The sequence below is a fragment of the Natrix helvetica genome (genome assembly GCF_964273705.1).
Source record: "Natrix helvetica genome assembly, chromosome: 1".
In the NCBI taxonomy this organism is placed as follows: Eukaryota; Metazoa; Chordata; class Lepidosauria; order Squamata; family Natricidae; genus Natrix; species Natrix helvetica.
This window is the reverse complement of record NC_138548.1, coordinates 286,115,614-286,141,118: the sequence shown is the minus strand read 5'-3', so window position 1 is coordinate 286,141,118 and position 25,505 is coordinate 286,115,614. Positions and strand designations below refer to the sequence as shown.

General features: G+C 37.9%; 1 protein-coding gene across 5 annotated transcripts in view; it reads right to left on the bottom strand.

The window, feature by feature from the left end:
* The window catches only part of LOC309396817 (proton-coupled amino acid transporter 1-like), a 35,224-nt gene that overhangs the window by 7,614 nt on the left and 2,105 nt on the right, over positions 1-25,505 (bottom strand). Inside the window, exons 1-9 of one of the 5 annotated variants that reach the window (XM_081962278.1) lie at positions 24,496-24,553; positions 23,036-23,080; positions 16,452-16,599; positions 14,932-15,022; positions 10,427-10,515; positions 5,223-5,318; positions 4,197-4,281; positions 2,018-2,236; positions 542-640 (exon numbers count right to left, since the gene is read on the bottom strand). In XM_081962278.1, the coding sequence (XP_081818404.1) occupies positions 542-640; positions 2,018-2,236; positions 4,197-4,281; positions 5,223-5,318; positions 10,427-10,515; positions 14,932-15,022; positions 16,452-16,594 (822 nt within the window). In that variant the 5' untranslated portion in view covers positions 16,595-16,599; positions 23,036-23,080; positions 24,496-24,553. Of the gene's footprint in view, positions 1-541; positions 641-2,017; positions 2,237-4,196; positions 4,282-5,222; positions 5,319-10,426; positions 10,516-14,931; positions 15,023-16,451; positions 16,861-18,742; positions 20,396-23,035; positions 23,081-24,495; positions 24,629-25,505 lie in introns of those variants that run through there. The other 4 variants (XM_081962277.1, XM_081962280.1, XM_081962279.1 and 1 more) reach the window with 4 other exon arrangements.

The window sequence follows — 25,505 nt, the reverse complement described above, 5'->3', positions numbered from 1 at the left end:
TGGCACAGTCAGCGAAAATCAACTCTAAAAGTTTCCCATGGTTACCATGTAATTAAAAGTGCAAAAGTTTCCCTCCCCAGGTATCACAGATCATTGTCCAATCAAAGCAGTTGGCAATCTCCCTCGATCACTTCTGCTCCTTCTCCTCCTACCACCTGTTGAGATGACCTTGGTTCCCGCAGGAGAGCTCTATATTTTGTCTATGAGAGGGTCAAGCTGTTTTCCCCTCATCCTCCCCCTATAGTGTGTGGCAACTGTGAAGAAGCACAAGATGGCTTCAGCCAGGTTCAATTCAGAGCTGACATCTGGATGCAAAGAGACAGATGTGCTAAATGCCACTTGACAATCTACCAGACCTGTTATTTTTCTATTCCTAGCAAAACAAGATTCCAAGCCTGGATAACCCTGGCAACATTAAGACCTGTGGACGTCAGCTCCCAGAATTGCTGGTTGGGGAATTCTGGGAATTAAAGTCCATTGATCTTGAAGTTGCCAAGGTTGGACACCTCTGTTTTAAGCTAAGTTTCTAGGCAAGACTTACCACTCCAATGCCTTCAAAGGCAAAGATGGCTGTACCAAAAAAGAGAGGCATTGTTTTCCAGGCAGCGACCATAGGCAGCTGGCTAGGATTTGGAATGTCCTAAAAGGAAGAAAAGCAGAAGATCTTTAAAAGGAGTTCCAACAAGAAGCAATTGCAATTTAGGAATATGGAATCAAACCCTCCTCACTCAGATTTTCTACACCAGCCTTTTCAAGCTTAATACCCTTCTTATTTTCTAGAATTACTATTCCCGGAGCTAATAAAAGCCTTGTTGGCTACCACCTTGTGGGATCTGCAACCAAAACTTGATAATTTCTTTCTTCATTGGGCTTGTATTCTGCCCAATTTACAAAACTCTGTGGGCAATTATGTGGTTATAACATTTTTTTAAAAAAATCTAGACATAGAGCAAAACTTACATTGTTGAGGAAAAATATAACATCTATGTAAAGTACTATAAACTGCCCAGAGTCACTTGGTAGAGAGATGGCCAGCATATAAATGTAATAAATAAATAAAAATAAATAAAACAAAATATTGCAGAGATGGCAGTGAAATCAAAATTGAAAGAATACCTCTTACATGGTAGCCTTACATTGACTAGTTGCTACCATCCAAATTCTCAGGCAACAGTTTTCCTCTGCTATATATATATATATATAGAAGTGATGGAAACTCAACTACTTCTATTATTTCCCTGACATCTCCTTAAGAAGGTGTTGGATTTAAACATATTAGTAACTATGAATCTCATAGATTACTGAAAATGAGAATACAATGCTCAAGTGGTCTTCTACCAGCTACCAAAACCTTTCTTGCTATACTCTTCCCTCATTAAATGAAATGCTGTCCTTCAAATGCAAATGTCTACCACAAGAAATAATTAACTTGTTCCATTTGTATATGAAAAAAAATCCATCTCTTTATGGAGTTATTTTTCATTCTCCCCTCAAAACAAGCATCTTATTGTTTCAGGAGCTGGGCTTGGCCCATTCAATCTCTTCACATGGTATTTGCTCTTTCAATTCTGCCATTCATAACCTCTCAGAAATATTTTCTCTTTCTTTAATACTTCCCAACCCAGAGCCCTTCACTCATTTGCATGTACCACTTCATCCACCCAGCAAGATCCCCCACTCTGTCCTTTCAAATTGTTTTTCAAGGTAACTTTTCCTCTAAAGTTATTTGTCAGAACCATATTTCACCCCATCCAACTAAAATAAAATAAAACTTAAAATACATGATCACGCCTTTCCCTTTGTAACCTAAGTTGACTTTTAAATGACAAAAGCACAAAGGCACTGTATCTGTCTTTGAAAATGTTTCTTCCACACAATACCATGGACATCCTTATTAAATATATAGCATATTCTATTCACCACGGAATTATTATTAGTATTATTGGATATGCAAAACCAACAAAATGGCAGCACCAAGTGCTAATAAGATGCTGAAAGGAATCAGTTTTATACATACCCGGACAATGTACTGATATAACATTATCAGACTGCTCAACATCAGAATATTGGCCACCATAGAGAAAATGGAAAGAATCTTGAGATTCTGGATGAAGACAAGTAGTATCACAAATGGTAAGAAGGACAGGATATATAACTGAGAGCTCATTGTTGGAGCCCACAGAGCAGTTTCATTGGCACTGCAATCATTGGTGGTACCGTTGGCAGCAGATATTACCTGAATAATTATAAAGATAAAAATAAATTGCTAATGAACCAGCTGTCTTCCACCTGATTTGTAAAGTGATTATAATAAAGTGTACTCAACCAGATTGCCCCAATCAGGTAGTACTTAGAAGTGTAGGGCTTCATTATATAGGATATAGGATTATAGAACACATATAGGATTATAGAACACACTTGAGGTCAGAGGGTGGAGAAAACGTCTATAAACCACCCAGACAGAGTCACACAAGTATGGTGGGTAGAATAGAAATAAATAAAATAAATTCTAATTCCAGCCCTAATTAAGTAGGATTTACAAAGGAAAGTTGGCATACTCCAAGTACTTTAAAAGTGTGATCATAAGTAAGCAGCACAACACAATACACACACAAATGCAAGGATGCTAAGAAAGTCTGAGCTTTGATTCCCACTTCTCACAGGATACTACTCATGATTTCATACCTAGATATTAGTTCAAAAGGAACAGATGGTTCTGAACACCCACCTAAGAGGGCACCAACTGCCCTCTCTACAAAAAAAAAAGTATCAAAGCAGACTGTCAATACTTCATAAAATTAAACACATAAACGACTCCATTTGGCTTTGGCTTTAGTGCAAACTTATTATTAAATCTGCTGAGACACTGGCCTCATTAAACTTAGGGTATATAGATCAGGATGAGAACGGCTTGCCAAGTTATACAACTCACTATAGTATATTCAAATATGGAATTGAGTTATTGACTCGTGTCTCACGATTCATCATGTAAACTCAGACAAAATAAATGAAAATATTTGTGTCAGACTCAGAAAGCAATGATTCCACAGGAGAAAACACAGCCTTGGGTTTGGGTAGCATTTTGTGTTCTGCTTCCCTCAAAGATTAATATCCTTTATGATTTCTCAAGACGGATAGGAAGGACATCCAAGATGACAAGTGACAAACAAATTTGAAAAAAATGCATTTAAGTTTAATGAAAATATTCTACAAGCTAATTTTTGGTTGGATCATGGATGTATATGTTGCCATGCTTCTAAAAGAAGTAGCATACACAGAATTTTGTTCTTGATTTTCCCAGAACAAGAAGTTTACAAGGTGGTTGGGGTGAGAGATTGTAACTGGCACAAAATACCCCTTTGTACCAGACAATATACTTGAAACTAAATCTTCCCAGTCCTAATCTAATACTGCACCATAGTTTTTTATTATTAAATTATTATTAAATTTATAAACCGCTCCCTCTCCCCGAAGGGACTCGGGGTGGTGTACAGACAAAGGTTAAAATACCATATACATAGAAAGACATCAGAACCCCGTAAAAACAAATTAAATAAAAATCTGTACAATAATAGTAAAAATTAAAACAACTTAAAAATCTACCCCAGGAATTTAAAATACCGGCCAGGAGGATTGAAGATTAAAACTATGATTGGGCCAGGCCAGCTAATTGGAACAGGTGGGTCTTGAGTTTCTTGCGGAAGGAGCGGAGGTCAGTGGTGATTCTAATATTCGGGGGGAGGTCATTCCAGAGGGTTGGGCCCATCACAGAGAAGGCCCTACTCCTGGGCGCCGCCCGCCCGCATTGCTTAGTGGACGGCACCCGGAGGAGTCCCTCTCTGTGAGAGCGAATTGGTCGTAGGGATGTATGGGGTAGGATGCGATCCCGCAGGTAACTAGGTCCTTTCTCTCCTTTCACCTTGGTCCAAGGATAGGAGGGTTTGTTTTGTTTCTGGGAAATATCTTAGTTCAGAGTCTTTCTAATTGCAGCAGGGTACATATAATTTATGATAACAAGAGACTCAACCATGAGTCTCTTGTCATTCACATGGAAGATGTATATGAAAAGAGCTACATGAGAGAGCATGAAAGCAACTATATATAAAAGATAATGTTGGAACAATGCTTATGATCCTGAATGTTTAGCGGTACTTGCTTTGTATATTATAACACATTTCCTTATGCTGATTTCTTACCTGTCTGAAATTGTCAGCAAGGAATACAAAATATACACAACAGAATCCCAGCTGGGTAAGAATTAAGAAAAAACCCACTAGGTACCTAAAAAACAAAACATACTGTAAGCATGCAAGATCAACAGTTGTAAATATTCAACCTTTCTGATGTTCTGAAATATTGCTAGATACAAAGTCCAATTAAAAATATAATGAAAATTCAAAAATCTGTTGTCAAAATGACCTTATAATGCAACCAGAGACAGAATGAATCAAATCAAATCAAATTCATGTGCAAGGATTATAATGGCAAAGTAATAATTCCCCCCCCCACTATAGTATTATTTTTCTCAATGAATTTTTCCAAGTAGGTAAGACCCACTCTCAAAAACCTTGCCAAAATTGTGATGGAATGAATTTCTCAGTAGTTAAATTCCATAAAACATTTTAAATGGAAATTTGACTATTTTATTACTACTCTAATTCAAGTCAGCTTTTGGATATGTCTGATGTCACACTATTATCTTCATTCTGCAAGATCTCAATTCTGTAAACAATATGCTTGGTATGGTTTAACCAATTGTATATTTACACAGCTGGGACCTTCCTAGTTAGTTATATTTGGCAAGAAATATAACAGTTGGTTCAGTTTCATCAACTGTAATATTTAATAGAGTGAATGATCCCTTCCTCCTTAATGGAGGCAGAAACCTGACCTAAAGAAATCTTGTCTGGTTTGAAAGACCTAAATCAATCGTCCCCAATCTGAATCCTTCCTGTGTACCGCAAATGCAACTCATAAAATTCGCAACCTGCATAGCAAAAAAAAATTACCTCCATTTTAATGGACAATTTAAATTGATCACCATAGATCAGGGCTGTCAAACTCCTGGCCCACGAGCCAGATGTGTCACGCGCTGGCCACACCCATACCCAGTTTAGCAAAGGGGGGGGGAATCCTGATATGTCATGTGACACCACCATGACACCGTGAGTTTGACACCCCTGCCATAGATGATACAACACAAATATAATTAAGGTAAGTACCTTCCCCAGATAGAATGAGTTCTGAGCCATGGAATGGGACCAGCTTCTAGTCCATGCATCACAGCATCCCCATATTCCAGAAATGGTTTTTGATGTCTATTTGAAAAAATGAAAACAAAAGCTGAGATATTTAGAATTAGTAAGGAGGAAAAGTGATTAATCTGCTTTCTGAAAAGGCATCTGTTGAGAATAACAAAGTTTTGTAATATATCTTGACAGTGGGAATATAAGAACACAGTAGCACTGATTTAGGGATATAAAAAAACTTCTTATACATATCCAATTCTATCACAGCAGCTCAGTTTGATAACAATAGGTCCTTGGGAAGGACTCGATGCCAAATCCAGTCTAAAAACCTGTCTGAGAAATCATACATTTTTTTTTTGTTAAAATGTATTTATCTATTAATAATTATTTATTTTATATTTTCTTTTTTATTAATATAAACTATGTTATATTTTATGCTTTATATATATATTTCATTGTACATTTATAATATATATTGCTTTTTACTAAATTGTTATTAAAACTAAATAAACAAATATTAGCAAGCTTAATGATATGTTAATGTATTAAAAAGGCGCTGGAAGAATATCTGAAGAACAGTGAAGAAGATGCACTGAAGCTAGTGTACAATAAAGGCTTACTGAGTAAGGGAGAGACCAAACTGGCCTAAAGGAAAGACCAAAAGAAGAACAGAAAAGAGATGTGGCGAGGCAAAGAATTACATGGCCAGTACATTTTTTTAAAAAAAAATAGCAGGCCAAGATTTAACAAGATCTGACAATGACTAAGAGCAGGAAAGTTGAAGAAAGAGAGTGAAGGGCTAATTCTGGCTGCACAAGACCAAGCCTTCAGAATAAATGTATATAAACCCAGAACTGAAGACAGCAATGGATATTAAATGCCACCTCTGCAAAGAAACTGAAGAAAAAGTGTACCACCTAGATTAGCTGCTTCAAGGAGATCATACAGATTGACTATAAACAATAGGATGACAAAGTAGCAACAATGATGCATTGGAAGATCTACAAGAAATACCATTTACCTGCAACCAAGAACTGGTAGAACCACAATGCAGGGGGGGGGGGGAATAGAGAATGAAGAAGCGAATGGGTTTTGGGACTTCAGAATTCAAACAGACAGGCACCTATCATGTAACATCCCAGACTCAATAACTGTTGATAAGAAAAACAAATAAAAGGCAGGATAGTAGATATTGCAGAATTTGGAAACAGCGGAATAGAAGAGAAAGGATTGGGGGTGGGGGTGGGGGATCACAAAATATAAAGACCTGAAAATAGAAGGAGAATAACTATTGCAAAATAAAGCAAAGATAGTGCCAGTAATAATAGGCATCTTTGATGGAATCCCAAAACATCTGGAGCACTACATGAACCCCATCGACATTGACAAAATCTCCATCAGTCAATTTCAACCATCAATTTTACTTGGAATAGCTTGTCTCTTGTAACAATACTTTAACTAATCAACATTTCCCTATCCCAGGTTCTAGGGAAGGATTCAACAGATGGATACAAATAACAATCCAGTCTAAAAATCTGACTGATTATGCAACCAACCATAATAATAAGTTCTCCATGAGGTACTTTCTTGACATGCTTGTGTGGCTTGTGAGGAAGATAAGAACAATGACAGAGGTTCAACCACACTGGACAGTTGTCATCAGATGAGCTAGAAAAAATTTGAGTCTACAATAAATAATATGGTGAGATATAATTTAGATAAGCCATACCAGGTCATCCATCAACAAGGTCAACAAGGACCATGCTAGGTGTTGGAGTTCCTTGACATCTGGTAACAATGGACTACAAGACTCAGGACTGTTGGCTAAGTAACCAGGGCCTGCAGCTGCAAGACTACTAGAACAAAACTTGTTTACCCATCACAAATACATAAAGAAATTATCCGTTCTTATAAACCAAGTCCATCAAGAAAAGAATATTTGAAAAGAATGTATCAGTTCTGCAAGGATGGTATCCAGAAACAGAAGCAACAGAACAAGGCTAGCAGATCAACATCAATTTATAATACAAAATAAAATATTCAGAGCAGCTTTGGAAGATTTGCAAAAGTCTACTCAGAGCAAAGAAATCAAAGCCTTGCCAAAGTAGCTCAGACTATAGATACAAACCAGAGAGAGCCAGAATAGAGAAAGCCAGTATCAAATTATTTTCATTCCCAAACCAAGTACCCTCTCCTCTGCCTTCTCCTCAGAAAGAACAAAGCCTTATAAAACAAGAAAAATTGAAAGAAATAATGAGCATCCAGAACAGCACAAAAACAACTGAATGAGGGTGTCTGCCCCAAAATCTGTTCCAAAGAAAAGGTACAAGAACTAAAAGATGCCAACACTATAATGTCAAATATAAGCACCAGCCCACTGCAAAAAACAAATCAACTAATGTTTAGCATGGATGCATCTATAATTGAATACCTGGGATGCAAAATCAACAAAAAACAAACAGTGCATCACAAAATGGAAGATCATGTTGGAAATTAAGATCAGCATTTTATGACCAGATGCAAGCAAGCTGGAGAAGATGAATGAAAAAAAAGCTAAAGAACCCGAAGACCAAAGTATACCTGATCAAGAAATATCACCTAGAAATCAAGAAAATTAAGGAAGCACTAGAAATAATAAAGCAACAAATAACAGCTGTAGCCAAGAAAATCTGCAGATACAAAACTCGAATTGTCTGCCATAAGCAGATTCTGCAGTTTCAATTGAATCAGAAATGTTTCTCCCAATCCTTCAATGTTGCTCCAATGAAGCAGTCAACACTTGACAAAGAAGAAACAGTGCAGTAAATAATAATAATATATAATAATAATATATTCAATTTGTATGCTGCCCTAAAAAGCTCTGTAATTGTAAATCATGACTCTGGGTGGTTTACAATTGTTAAAACTTTAAAAAAAAAACCGAACAATATAAGAAACACAACAATGGAACAAGACAAAAGAAAATGAGGACAAGAAAACAAACTCAGAGAGAAATTTCAAATATTTATGCATGCTTAACAGTAGTGGCTATAATTCAGATTTTCTGTTTGTGATATTCAGAGGCATGTAGTGTGGAGTTTAATGATTAGAATAGGTATATCTACACATCTTAGATCCTAAAACTTCAAATGTTTCCTGCTTCCCTGCTAGACCTTTTGATCTTTTTCATTTTGCTTCATGTGACAATAAAAACCCTCATGCATAGAGGAAAATCAGTATTTTTTTTACCCATATAGAAGAATAGATAACTTTGCACATATTAGAATCTTCAATATTACATAAGCAGAGCAAAGGCAAACGTTGTAGGAAGAAAGATGCATTAGTCTATAGGGGCAAAAAAATCAGGAATCTGGTAGCACTTTCTATGGCTAATGAATTTTATTAACAGGCATAAACTTTTGTGATGAAATCAGTTGCAGCTCATAAATGATTATCTCAAAGATGCTTTTTTCAAGAGGCAACTGGACTTTCTTGTTTTTCTTTGAAGATGTATTGCTTCTCATCCAAGAAACTTCTTCAACTGTTCAAAAAAAAGCACCTCTGGAACAACCATGACCCAGATGATTGAGAATCTCCAGAGACATAAAAGCCTATGTTTTTTTAATAGAATGTGATGTTCCACTTCAAAAGGCTGCTACCAGACTCCTTCTGATGTAGAACAGCTATTTGGGGCACTGTTGAATTGCTGTAGATCAGGGGTGTCAAACTCATGTCATCAGGGCAGCGTCACGTGATATATTGGGACTTCCCCCCCTTCGCTAAATCAGATATGGGCGTGGCCAGCATGTGACACATCTGCTTTTGACAGCCCTGCTTTAGATGCTTAGCCTACCCTTTTCCCAATGATTCTGCTAATAGTTTTAGTTTACTTTGTTGTCATTGCACGTGGTACAACGAAATTAAATGCCATCTTCAGTGTACAAGCTTTTGTTCACATAAAGGCTTAAACCTCCCCCTTTGCTCTTGCCGGATTCATTATTCCTGTCCTGCCAGTGAGCTATGTAGCCTTCCAGCTCAACAGCTGCATCCATGATGAGTGAATGAAGCCAAGTTTCTGTGATTAGCAAAACACAGCAGTTCTTGATGTATTTAGTCTTTGCAATATGTAGCCTTAATTCATCCATTTTGTTAGTTAATAGTTAACCCATATTGTTAATAACATTAGGAAACCAGGACTCCTGAACTGGGTCACTGGGAAGAAGGAAGAAGCAATTAAGATTTCCTCCTTCCTTCTCAGAAACCAATATGGAATACTGTTGCCATTAGCAATCCAGTCAATTTTTCAACCATCTTACAGAAAATACTGGAAGCACACTTTTCCTAAGTCTGCTGATCAATCTGATGAAGAGCTAATAAGGATCGGACTGCTGCTTTGTGCTATTGAAAGCAATATGGAAACCACCAATCTAGCGGTTTCAAATGATCATTGGGAAAACTAGGCAGGGTTCTAGAATAGCACATCTTGAGGTTGCAGGTGACTTAAGGTCTATAGGTAGGTGATTCATAATTTACATACAACGTAATCCATCAGAGTGCTAGTAGTATTTCAATATCAAGGTCAACTGTGCTTTAATTAATTACAGGTTCTCCAAAATTAGTCATTCTAATTCTAGCCCCATAGTATGCTTGAAGAGAAAAGAACAGAACCGTAAAAAGCTTGAGACTTGTTGGGCAATTCAATGATCATTTAAAGACCCAACCCCACTCCCCAAAAGGGTCCACTCCGTAAGTAAAATTGGCCAGTTTAGCTTTCTAAACCAAACTTCACTAGGTTTTGTTAACAGAAATCTATTTTATTTCTGAATGCCATCTACCAAGGAACCTCTGTGCTTGCCCAGGGATAGAAATAGCTCTGAAAAAAGATGAATTGTATATTTTCTAAATGGATGGCTCAAGCATCATTTTTTTTGTTTATCCATTTTAGTAGCATTTCAGAAAACAGAGTGTGCAATCTGAAGCTATTCCAGCAGCTAATGAAGCATAATAGAATTGTGTAATGTCCCATCCCCCACTATGATTAAGTGATTTCCATCCCTTCAACACAAGCTAATTCTTATTCCCTGCTCTATATTTTGCTTTCTTTATTGAAAGAACTAGTTTTGTCACTGTTATTTCAGCTATTTTATAACCACAATCATTTTCTTCCAGGGATAGCAGTTGTCATAATTCCTTCTTACTTCTGGCACAGGTGGTGAGCACATTTAACGAGGATGTCCATGCAATGTACTGCAATGATTCCAATCACAAGCAAGCAGATGGGACCCAGCTAAACAGTGAAAAAAGAGTAGAATTAAAAACATACTCTTGCCATCGGAAACATAAATGCAGCCTTTTAGTAAAACAGTACAGTTTTCAGCCATTCTTGAAACAGTCATCATTCAAAAGAGGGGAGGAGAAAAAAAACAGAAGTGGATAATCTGATCTTTGAATTTTGGTACATCTACCATGTGAATACTACAGTGTTTATAAAATTTTTTGGTTAATTATCAAACTTACATTAATTTATAATTCTTACAAGTTTTTATGCCTCATCAATCTCACAATATTTTGCTGCCAAAATTCAACAGTAAATCACCCTTTTCCCTAATTATTGTGGCCATAAATTAATTCCTAAAAATGTGAACAACAAAAGCTAAAAATCCAGGCCTCTATCTTCTGATGTGGTTGGGGCCACCTTCCATTGATTGCTAATTGCTGGAACGAAACACCTCCTCATTCCGAATCTCTTTACTTGCATCATGCCAACAACATTTCTAAATCTCAAGAAGCTATTCAATGAACAATTAAGGTAGACAACATTCTTCTAAAATTGGGACAAGGAAAAGGGAACAAGGTCAACTTGATTTATATTTAAACTCTGCTGGATCTGAAGGCGTACTTATTTATTAAACCTAAGCAATATAGGTAAATATCTCTATACCAGAATGGGCAACAGAACTCTCCAATATGCTTCAAAAAGAAAAGATGGAAAGTTCTAATATCTTACTGTTACTTGGGTTGCATGTTGCATTATGTCATGATATTTTAAATGTATCTTCCTAAAAAAGCTACATTTAGACAGTTGTTTGTAGCATATTAAGCCAGAAACAAGCAAACCTCTGTCTGGCTTATCACAAAGTATGAATTCTGTCTGAAGACGCATTAGTTTGTTTGTAGATATGTGTTTTATTTAACAGTTCAATACCCTGCAAAGGATTGGTAAATTAATTTAGTTAATTCCTCTCAGTTGTTCAGTTTCTCTTTCCAATTTCTAACCTTCAAAAAAAAAGTTGCATAAAATGGATATATGAAAATGTATCATTTCTTTTAATTCAAATTTTATACACTTTGGCTAATACAAATATCTTTACAACCCTTTTTTTTACATAAAGCATTCTTGTGTCAAGTTTTCATTAACACATAGTTTTGTGGGAAATACATAATATAAACATATCAAAAAACAATTGTGTGCCAGTCTAGAAAATGTTAATTAGATAAATTTGAAACATATTTCTACTGTTTCTTTAGAATAGTTCCCATCAGCACTAAGTATGTTCATTTTATCAATACTCTTGTTAGTTCCTTTGAAACTCTTTTTTCAGCTTATTTTTTTCTGAAGCCTCTTTAATAAATATGACAAAAGGACCAAAAAGCCAATGGACAAGTAAAAAACTTGCAGCTGCTTAAAGACAGATGGTTACAGCATCAGTTTAAATGAACTAATTTACTCTATCAGATACATAAAGCTACAAATGTCCATAATTCACTATAACTCTTTGTGCATCTGTTCAAGAATAGTGGCACCCCCAAACATTTATATAAATAGCACATAGTCTTTCAGGTGCCCTGAGGTTATGTAGGTTATGTTATACTGCAATAAACTTCTGTTTCAATTATTTTCTGGTTCTTAAACAATTGTTCTACCATTTTTCTGTTATTTATCATGTTGATAATCCACTCAGCCCTCCAGAAGATTACTGAGGAGATGTTTCACTGGTTTCAATTCTTCCTCTTTCAAGCAGACTTCTCCATATTGTTCAATTATGTGGTTTTCCCTCTCTCTTAGCTACTTCCTCTTGATCCCATAATTCACTTTGAATCTTTATTTCCATGCTGACACAAGCCATTCACTTTTTTGTCATTTCCTTTTCATAATAGCTGTGCTTGCATTATTGCCATCCTGATGTCTCCTTATTCCTATTGTAAAAACATGCTTTAGGAACAGAGAAAGCATGAGAAAGGAGGTAAGATTATTGTTAGCCCTTTGAGATGGGCCAAGTCAAGAAACAGACTCTACAAGTCTGGCTGGAACTTAACTTTATTGATATAGGCCACAATAATGAAAACCTTGAAAGCTGACTGAGGATTTCCCTCTCTCCCTCTTGTACATTAGTCTAAGAATCAAGAAGAGGACTGACTAATAGAGAATTAATCAGTCCTCTTCCACATCAGCTCTGGCTTTTTTTTTGTGTGCTTTCGCTGTTTCTCGGCCTTAAGACATGCTTCTGCAATCAATGTCTCTGTTTCGCTTCTTCAAAACTGTCTCCCTGGCTCTCTTCAGTTACCTACATTCACGTGTGCTGAGGATGTTAACATAATATAATTAGTAGCTAATTTAGTTCTTTTGTATACCATATACATGACATTAGAACTATTTTGATATAACCTAATTCAATTATAGCTTATAACAGTGATGGCGAACCTATGGCATGGGTGCCACAAGCGGCACGCGGAGCCATTTGTCAGGGCACGCGAGGCGCTGCCCTATCAGCTGGCCAGCACGCATGCGCGCGCTGGCCAGCTTAGTTCACCCGTTTTTAAAGCAATTTTTCGCCCTTCCCAGGCTCCAGAGGCTTCATAGGAGTCTGGGGAGGGGGAAAAGAGCCCCGCCCAGAGGCCCTCCGGAGGCTTCATGAGCTTCCCTGAAGCCTTCGAGCACAAAAAACCAGCCCTATGGGCAAACCGGAAGTTCGGGAACAGACTTCCGGTTTGCTCAGAGGGTCATTTTGACTGCTCCGGAAGCTTCAGGGAAGCGTCCTGAAGGTCCCTGAAGCCTTCAGAGCGTTCAAAACGACCTTCCGAGCAAACCGGAAGTCACTTCCGGTTTGCTCAGAGGGTCGTTTTGACTGCTCTGGAGGCTTCAGGGAAGCCTCCTGAAGGTCCCTGAAGCCTCCGGAGGGCTTCTGGGGGGGGAGGCTGTTTTCGCCCTCCCCAGGCTCCTATAAAGCCTCTGGAACCTGGGGAGGGCGAAAAAAGCATGCAAAAAATGGGAGCTTGCGCCTGTAGTGCGCGCATGTACACTGGGGGGTGTCACACATTGCATTATGGGTGCAGCACGCCCGCACACAACCCCCATGTGCTCCCCCCACTTATGGCACGCGAGCCAAAAAAGATTCGCCATTGCTGGCTTATAAGATCTTAAGGGCAAGTTTCTGAAGAACTTTGAATTGGTGGGAAAGTTCAAATGCTCATATTAGAGTCATATTAAATTTATGGAGCATGATTAAAATGTTAGGCACAGGATGTCCACATACTTGAAGATATGTTTTTTGTTAGTACAACCTACATACTTAATAACATAGGTAATTATTTCACAGAACAGAAAGTAAATATATTACTCAGGCTGAGTTGAGTGAATATTATCTGATGTACAAATGTGCACTTCCTTAATGTTAGATGGCTTATCAATAGAACAAGATGAGGAGGACACTAAAAATACTCTAGCTTAGATGTTTGCCATGGCTCTTATTCAAATTGCTAGAAAATGGAACAGAGGTACGTGTCTAAAGTCCTCTTTTTTCAATGTAAGCAAACTTATGATACGTTTTCTCTGTTCTAGCGTGTATCATGGATGCTATAATTATTTTAAAAGCAGTAAGGGGCCACTTCTCATTTTAAATTTCCATTTATGGTGAATATTTATTATTTTTTATTTTATTTTTTTTTCAGAAAATTTTATTGGTTTTTTAAAACATTTATAAGGAAAAGGGTAGGTGGAATGGTATACAAATTTTGGCAGTTGCAAGTATGGCAGACGCCCCCTCCCTCCAAACTCATAAGATACATCTATGTATAAAACATTAATACAAAATCGTATAAAATCAGCATATTAATTCTATAAAAAATTTTCAATCAGCTTATATATTATAATGTATAGTCTAGATATAATTTCATTATTACTTTCGGTCTGTTTATAACAATGTGATTTTCTTATTCATTTTTGTGATCTGAGCTTTCTTAGTGAATATTTATTATTGTATTGCCTCTCTTCCTCTCCAGTTACAATAAGGGCTTTTAAAAACATATTTAGGTATGTGGCAAATTCAGCAGCATTTCCATAAACCTAGTTGATGCAGTAGTAGAAAAAATACCAGTAATTGAGGGAAAGAATACTTTACTCTATCTTTAGCATCTTGATTATTCTTCTCTTCATGTAGGTGCACCAAAAATTAAGCTTGCGAATTGTCAATTACTAAAAATTATGTTGCAAGACTTTGCAACAGTAACAGTTAGTTTAGAAATGACAACTCAGAGAAAGATCAGAAGATCTTTTTTTTTCTCAGAACAAAATTCACTTGCCAACAACACAAATGTCTTGCTTAAACAAGCAACAAATAATGTAAGGAAACTAGCAAGACAGGTCTTCTTCTCAAAGAATAGTCATGTGATCCCAGCTGAAACCAACCAAATGCAAAATTCTTACCACAATACCAGCATTTTTGATTGCTAATGGAAGTCCTAACAGGCCAGTACCAACGTTTCCTTTCAAGAGATGTATTAAGGTTTGGTACCATCTGAAGAAAAAAAAAATACAGAGAGATTTAAGTACTCCAAACAACCCATTGCTATTTCTTCAACATTAGAGATATAAAACCTCTACTACACCAAACTTTGCAGAACTACAATTCTAGAAGTCCATGAAGCATATACTGTATAGTATATGCTGCATATGTATATACTGCATATACTGCATATACTGCAGATGTATAAGCATGTACTGTATAGTATATATAAGAGGGAGTCAAGCTATTCTCCAAGGCACCTGAGGACAGAACAAGAAGCAATGGGTGAAAACTAATCAAGGAGAGAAGCAACTTAGAACTGAGGAGAAATTTCCTGACAGTTAGAACAATTAATCAGTGGAACAGCTTGCCTCCAGAAGTTGTGAATGCCCCAACACTGGAAGTCTTTAAGAAGATGTTGTATAGCCATTTGTCTGGAACGGTATAGGGTTTCCTGCCTAGGCAGGGGGTTGGACTAGAAGACCTCCAAGGTCCCTTCCAACTCTACTATTGTATTATTATTATTGTATTATTGTATAAAGTAAAGAATCTCAGATGTTGAAGTTCAGCAACATTTGGTGATTCTAAAAATTTTCATCCCTGGATTAGGGCAAAAGAAACAAAAGCTGAAGCTGAAAGATTGCACTTTCTTTGGAGGAGTGGGAGGGGTGCCCTATATAAGTATGTTATGTCAATTGCAGCATATATGGCAGCAGCCAGACACCAATTTTACAGAAAGCAAGCAGCTGTTGTATCAACTGTTAATACACTCTTGACCCTATGTCCACATAGGGGTCAAGGTAGCTCTATAGCATCAGCAGATCTAGTAATTCAAGTGATAAGACAAAACTTCTTTTGTTGAACAGATGCCAAGACAAGCTTTCAAATAATATCACACTAGTAAATTCACAGATACAAATTAAATCAATGTACACGTTTCAAAATGTCACAATTTCGCAGAGAACCAAATTCGTTTTAGATTACAAAGTCTTAACTTTTCTTGCACTTAACTGATAAAGATCACTGTTGCTAAATCAGAAACGTTAAAAAGGCTGAGAACATTATGTTGATTTCTGTCTTTGCCATCTTGAGCAAAGAGATTTTCCATGTTCAGAATAGTTTGGGGAAAATACTAATAATGGATACAAATCTTTGAAAAGGGGGAGCTAGCAAGTCATAGTTATCTGAAGCAGTCAGGGGCCAGAAGAAAATTGACTTTAAAAATCTGAAATGTTAAGTAATTCATAGTCAGAATACAAGTCTGCATACTGTATCCCCAGTAAATTCAGTAAGTTTATCTGTGAATGAACACTGCTTTAGTTTTTTATCTGTAATCTGAAAGACTCTAATATGATGCCTGCATGCTTTTCCCTTAAGGTTAAATTAATTTACCTATGCATTTAGATGCAGACTGATTCTAATGAAGAATAAAACCACTTACGTTGTTCCATTTGTTTCTCCAAATCGTTGGTAGGATGGTGGACTGGAAATATTGTTCAAGCCATCTGGGAAACTGCCATTAGGAGTCACATCTGTTGAGCTGTAATCATTGTAGTCTTCATTACACAACCTCTTGGTGGACATTGTGACTGCGGGAAAAGCAGTATTAATAACCGTAGTATTTATTAATTCAACATTTCCTGCCTGGGGTTTTGTGGCTTCAATTACACAAAATTTCTCTAGATGGACCATGGCTGTAGCATAAGTGTACTGCTCCTATCAATGGAACAAATTCTGGCAGAGATAATTATATATGTAGAGTGCCACACCTTCTGACCTACACAAAGAGTTGCAACAGGAGCATATTTAAAGGAAAACTCCAGATCAGAGAAACGCTTTGAGATCAGCACATCATTATAATTACCACTGAAGTAACCCTTTCAAAGTCCAAAACACCCACACTTTCTCCCCGCAGGTAAGAAATAGCCTCTCTGAAATTCATTCACCCACTCCCACTACCCTGAACAATACCGACACAGATTTTTGAACTTTGCAAACTGCAGCACTTCTATCCAATTCTCCTGGGCCATTCTGTACTCAGAAAAGAGGTCAGGATAGATAGAACTAATTTCTATCAATTAGTTCAGATGACGTCTCTTTGAAGTGTGATTAGACATTAAATCACAGAATTTTTAGACAATATGTGGTAGCCAATCATAAGAAGCTGTAGCTTAAGCCTTGAAGACCACCATGAAGGAGAATAAACTAGATGAAAAACAGGACATGTCAGATTTTAGGAGTTTTTAAAAAAACATGAATTCTCCAACCAAAATTATGACAAAACTTTTCACTCATCTCCTTTCAAGGACGCTGACTCAGATACAGAGTGAGATCAAACTAATTTTGATCATATTGCAATGACTTTTACTTGATTCAGCATTCATTGCCTTCAGGGTTAAACAGCTCGTTCAACTTTCAACGTCAATTATATCGTCCAGTTCTCAAGATAGGGAGGGTATGTTGCAGATCCTATTGTTTAACTCAGTGGTAGTCAACCTGGTCCCTACCGCCCACTAGTGGGCGTTCCAGCTTTCATGGTGGGCGGTATGGGTTTTGTCCTATACTGAAGCACTTTCCTTTTTAAAATTTAATTGACTTCCCTACTTTATAAATCACCATTACTGTGGCACCGGTGGGCGGTTAGAAAATTTTACTACTAACAGAGATACAAAAGTGGGCGGTAGGTATAAAAAGGTTGACTACCCCGGTTTAACTGGTAGCATCCAGGAAGAGAGCCTCAACTTCCAGACGTGAGGCAGGCCCCCACTCTTCTGGCCTTCTGAAAGAATGTTAAGACTCATGTCTGCCAAATGGCATGGAAGTCAAAAATGTGATATGCAATCTTGGGATGGTTGGTCTCGTGAGAGTGTTCTTTACCTTGTTAACTTTTAAACTTTTAATACTGTAATCCTACCTTTTAAATCTTTTTAACATTGTTGTTACCGTATTTATGCTTTTGTATCATATGTTTTTTTTTATTGTGAGCAGCCTAGAGTCATTGAGGTGAGATGGGTGGTGTACAAATGATGAATAAAAATAGATTTCCTTGTTGCTAAAAAGATTTATTTCAGGAAAATCTGCACAAAAGGAAGATATATTACTCAGATCAACGTTTTGTCTATCTAAAGAAAAAGAACCAAGAAGTACAAATATTGACTGTGACAGAAATGAAATACCTTTTGTCTTGGATTTAATTTTTTTTAACTTTATGATTTTTCTTAGCATACTTTTTTATATGTCATATTTTACATCATTGTTGATTCTGTCTTTAGGGAGCTGTAAACTGCAAAACTCTACTTAGAACAATTTGGGTGCTGTGTTAGTGAACAGATCATATTGTACTTACGTCTGGTTTACAATGACCTTAACAGGAAGCTAGCCCTCATTCAGATATAATATTAAGCATACATCGAGTGCTCTATGAACGAAGTCATTTGCTTTGTTCAGCAACTGTGACATGAAAGATCCTGACCCAGCATTATATATAAACTGTTCTTCAAAAATAGTAATTAAGAATATTAGGAACAGTTACTAAATGTGTCTTATTTCCCCCATGAACACCAATTTCTCAAAATCATGCACATTCTGGCATATGTGATCCACTTTTGTGACCTTCCGACAAAGTCAAAGGGGAAGTCATATTCATTTAACAACGGTGTTACTAATTTAACAACTGCAGTGATTCATTTAACAAATGTGGCAAGAAAGGTCATAAAATGTGGCAAAACTCACTTAACAAATTTCCCACTTAGCAACAGAAAGTTTGGGTTCAATTGTGGTCATAAGACAAGGACTACCTGTATAATAATCTAACATAGAGAGCAAAAACAACAAAACAAAACAGAGGTCAATGAATAAATAATAAATATAAATCCCAGTCCTAAGAACAAAATTAGGTTTTTAAAGTTTTCAGGAACTCCTGGAGAGAAGGCATCAAATTAAAAAAAAAACAGACAGTATCTGTAGGTACACAGACTTTCCATAATTTAATCTCATTATATTTTGGGACAATAAACAAAGTGATGAGCTTTCTACTAAAAGATGGCTGAGGAGAAATAATTCATACTGCCAAGCTTGATCCACTGTAACATTTGAATTTGGGAACAGTTAAAAAGGCCGCCACCACCCCCATCCCCATTTGTTCATAATCCCAACAATAAAGACAAAAAGGGAAGATGTGTATCAAATTTATTTAGTTTGAGCAAAGATCAGTAACAAAGAAAAACAACCAATTACCCTATCCCGACTCCCATAAAGGTAAAATGATATTTAAATACCAACATAAAATTTGTTTAAAGAAGCCAAAACGAGCTTATTACGCGACAGAATTTGGGTTCATTTTGTCAGCAGAAATTGATGGCTGCTATGCAAAATGTTGCGACATTCTGTCACAAGAGGTTTTTTTTATTTTCCCCTGACAAAAGGAAGTTAACATGAAATGTGTTAAACCAACTGGAACATGCAATAAAAAGGATAATACATTAGCCTTCTTAAACAGTCATTAAAGCAGAAACTATGTGGCCCGAATGAATGAATTTAAGAGCACAGGCGTCACATGGACAAGTTCAGCAAGCTACAGGCTCAATATTTTTCATATGGTTTCCCAATGAGAATAAGATGTTAAATCTGGCTCTAAATGATAATGTTTGCTGATTGGCAAAATCATGTACTATTTGTTCTCTGTTGTTCTCCGAGATAAGAACAGTTTGTGTGAGAGCATGATGCAGATACAAAAGGGACATCATTTCACTGCAAGGGTACCTTAATCATTTGCTCCCTCTTATCTCCCTCTCCCCCAGTAGATATTGCTGTGAGTCATATTCTTATGAACTTAGTCTGTGGTATCTGCAATAACTTGTAGTTTGGACAAAAATCTTTCCATGAACTCCAGAACAATTACACTAAGGGTCTAACAAAAAGTTGTTACAAAGCTCTCCACCTTTCAGGCAGAATAATTTTAGAACAGTTTCTTTGAGCCTGTAAGATTACAAACTCCATATATGTTTTTCAGGACCCCAAAATTGTGAAACACTACAAGAATATATTAAAATTCCAAACCTGCTCTGCTGTCCTTCTATTATCAATCTCGATTTCCTAGATACTTTTGCAAAAGCCATCACCTCTGCTACTTTGAGAGCAGAATCTGAAAATGTTTTTGCAAATATGTTTAACTACAGATAGAATAGCGAAGGAATAAATTGCAACATTATTCAACTCCCTTATTTACCAAGATCTAAATTAATGATGAGATTTGTAGGTTATAGATAAGACCAGTTTGGTCTAATGCCATGATGGCAAACCTATGGCATGTATGCCACAGGTGGCACGTGGAGCCATTTCTGAGGGCACGTGAGGTGTTGCCCTGTCAGCTCCAGTGTGCATGCGCACGCTTGCAGCTGTTTTCGGCCTTGATTTTCGGCTGTTTTTCACCCTCCGGAAGCTTCTCTGAAGCCTCTGGAGGGCGAAAAACTGTCCAACGCACAAACTGGAAGTTCAGGGACGGACTTCTGGTTTGCGCTTGGGGCTGTTTTTTGCTCTCAGGAGGATTCAGGGAAGCCTCCTGAAGCCTCTGAAGGGCGAAAAACTGCCCAACACGCAAAGGGGAAATTCAGGAACAGACTTCCGGTTTGCATGTTGGCCTGTTTTTTGCCCTCCGGAAGGAGAAAAACGGCCCAATGGGCAACCAGAAAGTCAATTCCCAAATTTCCTGTTTGATTGTTGGTCCATTTTTCACCCTCCCCAGGCTCCTAGAAAGCCTCGGACCTACCCAGCCCATCGGAAGTTGAGAAACGGGCTGTTTCTGGCCTCCGGAGGGCCTCCAGGGAGGCAGTTTTTGCCCTCCCCAGGCTCCAAGAAAGCCATGCACGTATGCGCAGAGCAGTAGGAGGGGACATGTGTGCATGCACAGGGGCACATTAAATTATGGGGGTGGGCATGCGCGCAATAGCACGCGCACATGTGCTTTTGGCACCTGAGGCGAAAAAGGTTCACCATCACTGGTCTTGTGGTTAAGGCACCCACTAGAAAACAAGAGACATTTGACCATGAGTTCAAATACTGTCTTAGCTAAGAAAGCCAGCTGGGTAACCCTGGGACACTCACTCTCAGTCCAACTCACCTCACGGGTTATGGGGAAAATAGGAAAAGGAAGGCGCATTGGATATATTCACCACCTTGAGTTATTTGTAAAAATAATAAAGGCAGGATATCAATAAATAAATACTCTAATTTGGGAATATTCATGTATTTTTGAAAAAGAAAGATTTACTTGACCAATCATCACATCCTTGCTAAACACATTTTTAATGAAAGGTGAAAATATTCATGACATCCCTACTAGCCACACCATATACCGATACCAACCACTCCTGATCTGGCAGTGAACATGTGAGAGATACAAAAAGACCCCTTAAGCTTTCTCACCCAATATCAGCCACACAAATAAAAACCATAAGACATCCCCTTAAGACATGGCATTCTTTTGCACATGCTAAAGTCTCTCCAGATGTAGACCTGTCACCCAAAGCTGACACCAAAACACATAAAAGATACAAAAGATTATCTCACCCTGCAGGTGAAAAGTTGGCACTTCTCAGACCAAACACAAACCTTCCAGGAAAATAACCTCCATTGCTCTAGAAGGCTTTCCTATAAATATTTCCAAAATTTGCTTTCAAAACCTGGCTATCTTCGAGAGCAGAACTGTGTGGTTTTATCTGCTGTCGATCAAATCCAACCTCCACTTCAAGTAGGTATCGTCCTCTGCTCTCTTACCTGGCTCCAGAAGAAAACTGTTTTCTTCTAACAGTTATACAGATAAAGAATGCTGAAGAAATTTAGACACCATTTAATCTGTTTTGGAAGCATAAGGGTCTATCAGCTAGCATTTGTTTAATAAACCTGCAGCAATTTAGATCAAACAATAACAAACAGGAATTGCTTTAGGCTGAAAAGTTGATCTTTACAATTTTAGATTATATGACAAAGAATTGTTTGTACTAAAATTTTGATTAAGCCTTCTGATCTTCTTTTCTGGGTTGTAAAATATTGGAATTGCCCTACTGATACCTCGTCACTGTGTAGAGATAAAGCATTATTGTAGGAATTTGAATGCAACACCCAAAGGCATTGTCTTATGTAAGTTTCTACAACAATATCTGAAACTTTTACCAAAGCCCACCGTCTCATAAATGTGTTTTCAAAATATAGGCATGTGGGGAACCAGCTTTGTCACATAATTCATCCCCAAATTGCTGAGTCATAGGGAGTTTCCTTTATTTTTCAAATACATAATGAAACTGATATTCTCAATCTAAACTATTTCTTTAAATGACTGGAAATGACCCCCAAACAATTTAAAACATGTAGTAAGCAAGCAACATTGATTATTTCTAGTACATGGCAAAAGTACGGTATTTGTTTTGCCAGGCAGGGCAAGAAAACTCCCCAAGAAATCTGAATCATGCAATCCCCCTCGCCCACTAGAAACATAAAACATGAACTAAAAGAACACATAGACAAGATTTTGTTATACTCCTACGCAGCTGGGCTTAATGTCACCCTATAATTTCTGAAAATAACGACATGAGCCCTACTTTGAAAATCAACCAGTAGAGGCACTTTATCACAAGTAGATTCTTTTGTTTTGTTTTTAAGATTAGAGATTACAAAACAGCATGAGACGTAAAAGGCTAATTCTATCCTAAAGAGCAAACAAAGAAAAAGAGAAAGAACCCCGCTAAGGAAGGTAGGACTTGGAAAAATACCAGACATTTACAACCTTAAGATAGGAGAAACGTTAGCAAAGCAAAAGGATTCTTCAGAGATCAAGGGTGACCTATGTTCTTGTCCTTTTCTGACCGCAGTCCAAAACACACAAGTGAGTACTTTTCATTCAAACACCAACTAAACTACAGAAAACTGTCTTCAGCATGGATAGAGTATTAAAAACTCAGTATAGTTTCCTGCTCCTATATTAATGATGATAATGCAACAGTAGTGCAAAAGATAGGTGCTATGGTTTACCTTATTTGGTTATTGCCTCCAAAAGATGGTCACTATTATGGGAAGCTGTAGATAAAGACCAACAGGCTGCAGTGAATCACAAACTGACGTATTTTAACAAATAGAGAGGGTATTATATTACTCTTAGGTTCCAAACTACCCCTCAGTTTTCCAGATGTATTTAAACTCTGAAAAGTCCTGAATTGATCCTCATTAAACAACCACTCATTCACTGACCATATGGATGTACAACATTGTTGAACAAAAGGGATACTTAGGATCAGTTCTCAGTCATGTGATTACAACCCAGGGACTCAGCGACGTGCTTAGTTACAACACTGCAACATCCTATGGTCACACAATCGCCATTTGCTACCTTCATTGCCAACTTCTGACAAGCAAAGTCAATGACGAAGCCAGCAGAAGGCTGCAAATGTTGTTCTTGTCATCTCACGCTCAATAGTGGTGCAGGATTTGCTTAATAACATTAATTAGAAGTGCCGGAACTGCCCTTGTTAAACAATGCAGTCACACAATGTCATTTTGTGGTGTCATTTAGCTATAGAAATTCCAGTGGGTAAGTGAGGACTACCTCTTCAGTGTTCTCACATATCTGGAGAACACCAGGTTGGAGACAGCTGTTTGAGAGTCTTAGTTGTTCTTCATTGTTCCTGCATGCTACTTTGGCTAATGTAGCTTTCCTGAAAGTTTCTATTTAGGGATTATAGAAGCAACTATTAGTTCTAGCTTTGAAACATTTTGTAAATTGCCTCCAGATCATTTCCCTAAACAGGAAGAACTTCATTGCAGAAACATATTTTACACACAAACATACCTACTACAACACATGCACACAGAGTGATTATCTAAACCGCACCTACACCAATAAAGATATTTGTACAGTGCTCATATACTGCATTTTTCTTTTCCCTGTTCCTTTATTCACAACTATTCCAACAACACATATTAAACATTGTTCAGAGCGTGACATTTATTTTGATATCCTAATGGAAATGTCTCATTTTTAGCCCTTTCCTAATACAAAGAGAGCCATAGAGTTTCCAGCTGGTCACATATATACTATCTCTGTAAACAACTACTCAGATTCAGTAGTAAAAGACCCTTTCACTTGCTTGGTTTCACTTTTTAACAAATGCTCTTTCCATGGTTAAAGGAGATTTTCCCAGATTAAAAAAAAGCGTAATGCTTTTCACATAACCTTCATGTTTTCTCAGCTGATATTTGCCAGACGACCCACTCCCACAGTCTCCATTTGCCCTCTCCCACCGGGCTGTGCCAGCCTTATGGACCTCCGCACAGCTGGGAGGAAACCCGGACGCTCCCCTGCCACCGTATGCTCGGCCGCATCAGCGAAATGAAAGCAGCCTAAGAAAAGCAGCCTCGCTTTTTTCCCTATGCACGCAAGCCAAGCCTCTAGTCCTCATGCCCCCGGGTCCTCCTAAACCGGTCCCCACACGCACCTTTAGCAAGCTGCCTCAACCTCTTTCCGAGCCAAAGCCAGACCCATCTCCACCATTAATCTCTTTCCCTTTTTGTGCTGCCCTAGCAGTATATACATAGTGTAGGAATTAAGAGCTGTCTCCTTTAAGAAACTACCTTCTGGGAAACGTAGGCAGCGGCTGCCTTATGGGAAATGTAGTTCCATGACATGTGATCATACCTGCGTTTCCACTGGGGCGTTCTGCCTGCGTGCAGAACAAAGCCGGTCATTTTAAATGCCATTGTTGTAAGGTTCAATAATAATACATTTAAGCTCATAAATGCTAAACAAGAAACTTAAACGGAGGCTTGAATAACATTGCATTTAATCTTGATCACGGTTAAATGGTCAGCTGTTCCAAACACATGCAAGATACATGCAGGGAAGAGCTACTCTTCAGAGAAGGTCATAAAATAACATCCTGGCTTCCTTATTGGTTTTGTATATTCCTGCAAAAGGATGTAATACTCCTCCATTAGCTTTATCTGCCTTATCTCTTTCCTCTGTTCTCACGATTGGCCATTTGGCCCCCTTCTGTTGTGAAGGAAACCGATCAAAGATAAGATAGTTCTTAGGCAGAGGGAGGACAGATCAAGGATGAGATGTATGGTGACGCTTTGGAGAGATGCAGAAGCTGTATTCCACCCCAGGTATGGCGGCTCCGACTTCCACCCAGACAACTAAACAGCAGCTCTGTTTTGGGGTTTGAACTTTCAAGCTGCCGGCTGCAGGCTTTGACTTGCACCCCTTAGAGCAGGGGTGTCCAAACTTGGGAACTTTAAGACTTGTGGACTTCAACTCCCAGAATTCCCCAGCCAACTGGGAGTTGAAGTCCACAAGTCTTAAAGTTCCCAAGTTTGGACACCCCTGCCTTAGAGAGATGCCCATTCCTTGCAGCGGAGAAGCCGCTGTTGCTTGCTGCTCTTGCGGTAAGCTCAGCTGCACTGCTTCTTGACACGGAGCCCACCGGCTGCAGTTTAGCTTGCCTGG